This window comes from Apaloderma vittatum, unplaced genomic scaffold (assembly GCF_000703405.1).
Source record: "Apaloderma vittatum isolate BGI_N311 unplaced genomic scaffold, ASM70340v1 scaffold360, whole genome shotgun sequence".
Taxonomy (NCBI): Eukaryota; Metazoa; Chordata; class Aves; order Trogoniformes; family Trogonidae; genus Apaloderma; species Apaloderma vittatum.
Genome location: NW_009692636.1, coordinates 31398 through 39418, shown reverse-complemented (window position 1 = coordinate 39418; position 8021 = coordinate 31398). Strand labels below are relative to the sequence as shown.

Below are 8021 nucleotides of genomic sequence, written 5' to 3'. Positions count from 1 at the left end.
TCAGCAGGTCAGCGGGCAAGCTACTGGCAGGTTCAATCAGTACCGATATGCCCATAATATGTCTGCTGGCAACAATGATGACAGCATTGAAGCTCATGTTGACATGAATGGAGATGCCAACCTGGACTTCCTAAATATTCCTCTAACCATTCCTCAGCTTCAGGTTCCCTACGCTGGAATCAAAACTCCTCAGCTAAATGATTATTCGCTGTGGGAACAGACAGGCCTGAAGAGTTTATTGAAGACAACAAGGCAATCCTTTGATTTAAATTTGAATGCTCGGTATGAGAAAAACAAAGACATGAATGAAATCCCACTTCCTTTAGCAATAGTGCATGAAGCCCTTAATAAATACATCATTTTCTTCAACAAGTATTTTGAGAGAGGAAGAAACACTGCTTTGGATTTTCTCACAAAGTCATATAATGAAGCCAAAACAAAATTTGACAAATACAAGATACAGACATCACTGAACAAACTGCCACGAACCTTCAAGATTCCGGGATACACCATTCCAATTGTGAATATTGAGGTTTCTCCTTTTACTGCTGAGATGCCAGCCTTCGGTTACATGCTCCCAAAAGAAATAAGCACAAAAGAATTCACAGTCCCATTTATTGGCTTTTCAGTACCATCTTACACATTAGTCTTGCCTTCTCCAGAGCTTCCAGTCCTTCACATCCCACAGGATCTACGCACTCTGAAGCTTCCTAGATTCAGAATCAACAACCTGGCAAACCACATCTTAATTCCTGCCATGGGTAACATTACTTACAACTTCTCGTTTAGATCCAGTGTGATCACTTTAACTGCAAACGCCGGGCTGTTCAATCAGTCAGATATTGTGGGGCAACTCAGTGTCTCATCCTCTTCTGTCATTGATGCACTGCAATTTAACGTCGATGGTTCAACCAGTTTGACAAGAAAAAGGGGGTCGAAGCTGGCCACAGCATTATCCCTGAGTAATAACAAATTTCTAGGAGGAAATCATGACAGCACTATTAGTCTCACAAAGAGGAACATGGAAGCTTCAGTGGCAACAACTGCAGAAATCAACATACCAGTTTTAAAAATGAATTTCAGCCAAGAACTTTATGGAAATACAAAGTCTAAACCCACTCTTTCCTCAGAGCTAAAATTAGTGTATGCTTTTAATACTCCTAAATATGGCACCAGTGCTAAGGGAGGATTTGCTCACAAACTTGCTTTAGAGACCCTTACATCTTACATATCAGTAGAAACTTCTACAAATGGAGATATTGATGGAGTATTTTACACTGGAAATGCATTTTCTGGAAGTCTAGACCACGAGGCAAACACCTATCTGAATGCTAATGGAGCTCGGTCATCTCTCAAGCTTGAGGCCCACTCCAAAGCAGATGGACTCTGGAACAGTGAAATGAAAGAAATACTTGCAATTGAGGCATCTACTCGCCGTGTTTATGCAGTCTGGGAGCACAATGGAAAGAACCACGCACGATACACACCTCTTTTCACAACAACGGGGGCTCAGAGATGCAAAGCAACCTTTGAGCTAGCTCCTTGGCATATAGCAGCAGATCTTCAGATTCAAGCCACTCAACCAAATTCCTTCCTGGACACAGCCTCAATTAATCAAATTGTTGTAGTGAAAATCAGTACTGCAAACCAGAAAGTTGGCTGGAAGGGTGAAGGTCAAATTCAGTCATTATCTCTCAGTCATGATGTGCAGTTTTCAAATGAAAAAACAAAAGCAAAGTTTGATATTTCTGGCTCTTTGGAAGGATATGTGGACTTCCTCAAAAGCATAAAATATCCTATTGCTGAGAAGAGCTGGTGGGATATCTTGAAGCTGGACGTCACTACCAGTGCTGACAGAAAACAGTACTTAAATGGTTCAGCATCCCTTGTGTACACAAAGAGTGATGACGGTTACTTTCTCCCCATACCTGTGAATAAGCTGACGGATGGCTTCACTTTCAGTATTCCTGAGTTACACCTGAAGGCTCCAAGCCCTGTTTTCAGCACTCCAGAGTTCAGCGTTCCTTTCACCACTCTCCAGGTCCCAGCATACACCATTGACTTGCGCAACATAAAAATTCCACAGACTCTATACACAATGCCTTTTGATGTCAATTTACCTGCACTGCCAAAAGTAACATTCCCCAAAGTGGATGTAGGAGCCAATTATATTACATTAGAAGAATATAAAATACCATATTTTGAGGTGACAATACCTGAACACCAAATAACTGTGTCTCGATTCACTCTCCCAAAGAGTATTTCTCTTGGGGGTTTCCATGTAGATCTGGATGAAGTAGCTAATAAGATTGCAGATTTTGATCTGCCTACAATTACAATTCCTGAACAGAAAATTGAGATCCCCCCTCTCAAAATATCCTTGCCTGCTGGAATTTACATCCCATCATTTGGTGCTTTGACTGGATCTTTCAAAGTTGCTTCCCCTTTGTACAACGTTACCTGGAGTGCAGACTTAACAAACAAAAAGGACTCTTTTGAACAGTCCATTGACTCTACCTGCAGCTCAACATTGCAGTTCTTGGAGTATGACTTGAATGGTAAGACATTAAAAATCTGTACTCCTTAATTTTGGGAGATATACTGTAAACTTTTTTTCCGATTTCTTTTTTTCCCAGGACTTTTCATATGAAGGTATTGCTGTCTATTTAATGTTGGTATTAGATTATCATCAGCCTCATTTTTTCATAAATTATTATCAGTCTCTGTCAGTTTCCCTGAAGTATAATGACTAGATACATGTGGAACTAATAACATGCTGTGAAAAAAATGGAAAAAAAAAATCTCTTTTCTCTGTAACATTTTCTTACTTTAAATTGTGAACAACATAACATACCCCTATTACTTATTAAAATACATGTAAAGGAGAGAAGGCAGGCTGAATTTTATCTAAATCTGTTCAGTTAAATACTTACTATCTTGTTCCTTAGAAACAAAATGTATTTGATTTCAAAATTATTTGAACTCAGAAAAATCTGAGGTTCCATATAGCATTGAATGCTAGACTTTATAGTAATACTAAAAATATACATCAGAATATAATTCTAAACTCTTGATAAATTAAAATCCCCAATTATCATCTTCATGAATACAAAATGTTATATCCATGCTATTCTAAATCCAGAGAAAAATTTAATTTTAAAATTCTCCAGCTGAACAAATATTTCCGTATCTTTTTACTTGGGGCATTATGGGCATTCAGTTTTTTGATGCATAATTTTACATACTACTGAAACATCTCACAACTCACATACAACTACCATACAACTGGATATATATTTTGTATTGTTTGCTGCTACGTTCCAGAAATACACACATTTGATTTTTTTTCACAGTTGTTTCCAATTATAAATATGAAGAAGGTATGTTTATTGTGAAGACAATTGGCAGCTTTTCACATCGTGACCTGAGTGCAAACTACAAGGAAGATCTTACTCTTTCAGGAATTAGGTAAATGTTTACTCTAATAATATAATTTATAATACACAAAATTGCCAATGATGGATTGTTGCTTTGATGTCTATTGTCCCAGAATGCTCTGCTGTAATTAATATGAACCTATGTAACTACCTTGTCATTATCAACTATGCATTTTTCCTCTAGAGACAGCTGGAAAGCTGTTCCCTCTCAGCATTTTTAGAATAGCTTTTCTTAGCAGCCCTCTTTCAGAAAATCACTGAGATATAAGCATAGTATTTTATAACTAGAGCAGTTCTAGATCTGACCATCAGAATAGGTTGTTTTTCTTTTCACGGCCGGATCCCTCTGTCACCATGAGCCATTACAGAGTAATTTTTATTTCCAAGTACCAGTACTAAGGATTAGAGTTGCCCAAACTGCCTGTTTGGATCTGCAGTGTTGTGTTGATGTATCCAAGGGACAGAGTCTGTGCAGGCAAGTACAAATGTGTTTTAAAAATACTGCCTGTAATTCTGTTGGTGGGAAAAGTTGCAATAGAAGCTTGTAGAAGCTTGTAGAAAGTGGACAGTGGCACAGCCACAAGTTTTGTTTTGCTGCCTTAATTTAATGAAAATTCTTAACAGAGCTCAGTATAGTTTTATCTAAAAGAGAAAAATGAGAGTGACATGAAGTTTGGAAGGTATTAGGCTAAATCTTAACTATGTGGATAGTAAACCCCTACATTTTCTTTTGATGACAAAGGCATTGTTTACATACACATATATATGAAATAATAAGCGACATTGTATTTTGACATACTGTACGGTGCTTGTGCTTTGTGCATTCCTTCATAGCTGTGTATTCATTGTTTTTGTAGTGTGGTGGACAACACTGCATCACTAGACGTTATCAGCCCAACTTTTACAGATGTTCATGTGCGTTATCAAAAGACTGACAGGAGCTTGTCCAGCTCAGTGTCTTCACCCTCTGCTGGCACCTTGGGCTATACCATTGAAAAGGACACAGACATTCTCACGGTGAAAGTTTACTACCGAACTCGGGTAAGCCTGACATGAGCAATAAAAGACGAAAAAGGCTAGGTGTGGTCAGGGGGAGGGTTCCCTTTTAAAGTTTGTCCATGTTTATATTAAGACATAAATTAACCACCTTTTGTCCAAAGAATTTCAGTAATTGAAGTTTTTGTTTCCTACATTGGCCTTTCCAATACTAGAAGTAACATCTGGGTAAAGAGGCCATTTCAGCTCTTCCAAACATTTAATTTTGCCTTCTTCTGTGGTCAAGAAGACACCCCCCTGAAAATGAAGAAAATGCAAAGCCAATTTTAGATAAGCCACCCATCAGGTTTAATGTATACCCATCAGGCAGCCATTGTAGGAATCAGGACACTGGAAGAGGTCAGACCATCTGGAGAATGTCTTTTTTTAATCCATTAACATATCGCAGCACATTATGAGAATTAAAAACTACTAGACTTACTAAAAATCATGTTGTTATTATTCTTGGCATACTACCACAATTTCGAATTTAAAATCTTGCATTCCAAAATTAAATACATAATTCACTATTTACTACTGAAAATTTGAAGAGTTTTTAATGTAAATAGATTCTTATTTGAGGATCTTTACTCTGAGTAAAGAGTCTCATTGATTTAAGTAATTACAAAATTAAATTTCCTACTATTTTCTTATTAAGAAAACAGTTTTTGAATTCACTTTAAGTTACTTCAAGAGTGAGTAGAAGGCTCTTTCTCCAAAGACATTCACATGCCTTATGAGACATGATAGGCATTGAACACAAGGGACAGAAACACCTTATCTGCAGTCAGATTTTAAAAACACCACCACACTAAGTTATGTTCTGGTCCTGCTGTTTGAAGAAGCAAAAAGTAGCTTGATACAATACAATTCCTTCCAAAATAACCTTTCTAGATGAGAGCAAACACACAGTAGACAAAAAACCCCACAGTGTATTTGTCCTAATATATAATAAAAATAAAGAAGAAAAATAAGAATGTTGAAGTACACTCATAAATAATATTGTTTCATATACAAGCTACCTTTTTCTTATCCTGCTCTATATTTCAGTCTGCTCCTCAGAAGGACATTGACATACTAAAAATTGAGATATCGCTCAAGAAACGTGACGTGATTCAAATGAAATTCAGCTGGAAAGAAGATGCCGCCAGAGACTTGCTGTTGGGTCTAAAAGAGAAAATACCTAAAATGACAAGTGCTATCTATAGGTATGTTAATCGATATCATAAGGAGCATATGGGACTGGAAATTAGTGCTGCCACCTTGAAGATGAAGAATATCATGCAGAATAACGCCGACAAAGCGTACACATTTGCTGCAAAACAAATAGATCAAATAGATGCTCAGCTTCGCACAGCTGCCAATGAGGCCTCTGGCAAGTATCAGGTGGTGAAGGTCAAAGCTAAACAGCTATATCAAGAAGCAGCAGATCAAGCTGAACAGTTTGACTATCAAAGAATAAAAGCAAAGCTTTTGGATGCAACAATTGACATAATAGAAGAGTACCATAAGAGAATAAAACACCTAATTGACTCAGCCATTGAATTCTTGAAGACCACAAAATTCCAGGTGCCTGGGCTGTCTGAAAAGTACACTGGTGAAGAAATATATGTTACAACTACAGAGAAGGTAGCAAAAAGCGCTGATTTATGCCTTTCAAAACTTCAGGAGTACTTTGATGCCTTGATTGCAGCTATCAATGAGCTGGAAGTCAGAGTTCCTGCTTCTGAAACAATTCTTCGAGGTCATAACGTACTTGATCAAATTAAAGAAATGCTGAAACGTTTGCAGGAAAACATCAGGCAGACATTTGCTACCCTCCGGGAAGCTGACTTTGCAGGAAGGCTTAAGCAACTGAAACAAGTAGTGCAACAAGTTTTTCAGAAGGTAGAAGAAATGATTAGAAGCTTGCAATCCAAAAATTTTGAAGACATCAAAGTCCAAACACAACTGCTGTTCAAAGATGCAATGGCTTCAGACTATGCACAAAAACTGAGATCCTTGGCAGAAGATGTTAAAAAATACATTTCTCAGTTTAAAGATTTCAGCCAGAAAACAATCCAAGACCTTTCAGAAAAGCTTCACCAGCTGCTCCTCTATGTAAAGGCATTGCGGGAAGAATATTTTGATCCAACTACCCTTGGATGGTCAGTGAAATACTATGAGGTGGAAGACAAGGTAATAGGATGGCTGAAAAATTTAATAGATACACTGGTGGATTGGCACATCAAGTATGTTGGAGATATGGCTGACTCAGTTACACGCCTGACAGACCAAGTAAGAGAATTGGTGGAAAACTACAGCCAGGAATATTATGACCTTATAACTGATGTTGAGGGAAAAGGAAAACAGAAGGTCATGGAGCTCTCATCTGCCGCTCAGGAAAAAATCCGATATTGGTCTGCAGCTGCTAAGAGGAAAATCGATGAGCATAACAAGCAAGTCAGAGAAAAACTCCAGGAGATCTATGGGCAGCTTAGTCTTTCCCAAGAAAAGGTAATCAATGAGGCCAAAAGGTTAATTAATCTAGCTATAGAAAATTGCTCTGCATGCCTGCAATATATCTTAGAGTCTCTCCGTTGGTTTGAGCAAAAAACAGCTGAGAGCATAAAGCCTTATATAACTGTCCGTCAAGGTGAGCTTAGAATAGATGTGCCCAAGCCATTTGACTGGCAGTCCATTTACCAAATGTCCCAAAAAAACAGAGAGGTGCTCAGAAAAAAAATGGAACTAACACGCACACTGATTCAGCAAGGCATTGAGAAAGGCTCCCAGAAATGGGAAGAAATTCAGAGATTCATTGATGAACAACTTGCCACTGAGCAACTGAGTCTCCAGCAGGTTATGGAAAATATACAGCAGCGCATGAAGACCTGAATGGACATGCAGAAGAGGAGACGTAAGTTTGTACCGCAATGTATTTAAAAATAACATCAATCAGCATACTGGAGCTTCAGATAGATACTGTTTGAATCTCAATTTGCAAATGAAAACTGAATAATCTACACTAGGTTATTTTAATAAGCTTAATAAGCCAATAAATGAGTTCTTTATTACATTTTTGTGTCATTCATTACATCTACTTTTACTTGGACCATAGGGCTTAATCCAACAATTGTCAAGGTCAATGGGAAGTCTTCACTTTAATTTCACTGTATGTTGGATCAAGCCAATAATGTGCAATACATACTGTAAATAGTCACAAAAGCTGTGGAATATATAGGATAAACAGGTTTTAAGATAAAGGTCACATTCATAAGCCACTTGAAGAATGACTTGGACACACATCTATTTGCAGCACAGAAAAATCTTCATAGATAGTTTGGGAGAAAAAGAAGAGGAAAATAGCTCGCACAAAGATGTAAAGAAAAAATAACAAATTCTGGAAATAACATCAAAAAGTGAAAAAGAACATAGAAGTATAAACTTATATAGAACTCTGACTCGTGGAGAACTGCAGATAATAACAGCAATGTTCTGTTAAGAAAAATAAATTCATGCACGTATTTTCAGAAATCTATGCCAAGAATTTTAGATGGTTTTCTTTCT

General features: G+C 37.5%; 1 protein-coding gene across 1 annotated transcript in view; it reads left to right on the top strand.

Moving 5' to 3' along the window:
- The window catches only part of LOC104278267 (apolipoprotein B-100-like), a 35710-nt gene extending 28016 nt beyond the window's left edge, over window positions 1-7694 (top strand). Inside the window, 4 exon segments of the mRNA XM_009877674.1 lie at window positions 1-2558; window positions 3354-3468; window positions 4295-4478; window positions 5523-7694. The exon segment at window positions 1-2558 is cut by the window's left edge and continues 8 nt beyond it. Coding sequence (XP_009875976.1) covers window positions 1-2558; window positions 3354-3468; window positions 4295-4478; window positions 5523-7349 — 4684 coding nt within the window. The 3' untranslated portion in view covers window positions 7350-7694.
- The last annotated feature ends 327 nt before the right edge of the window (window positions 7695-8021 follow it).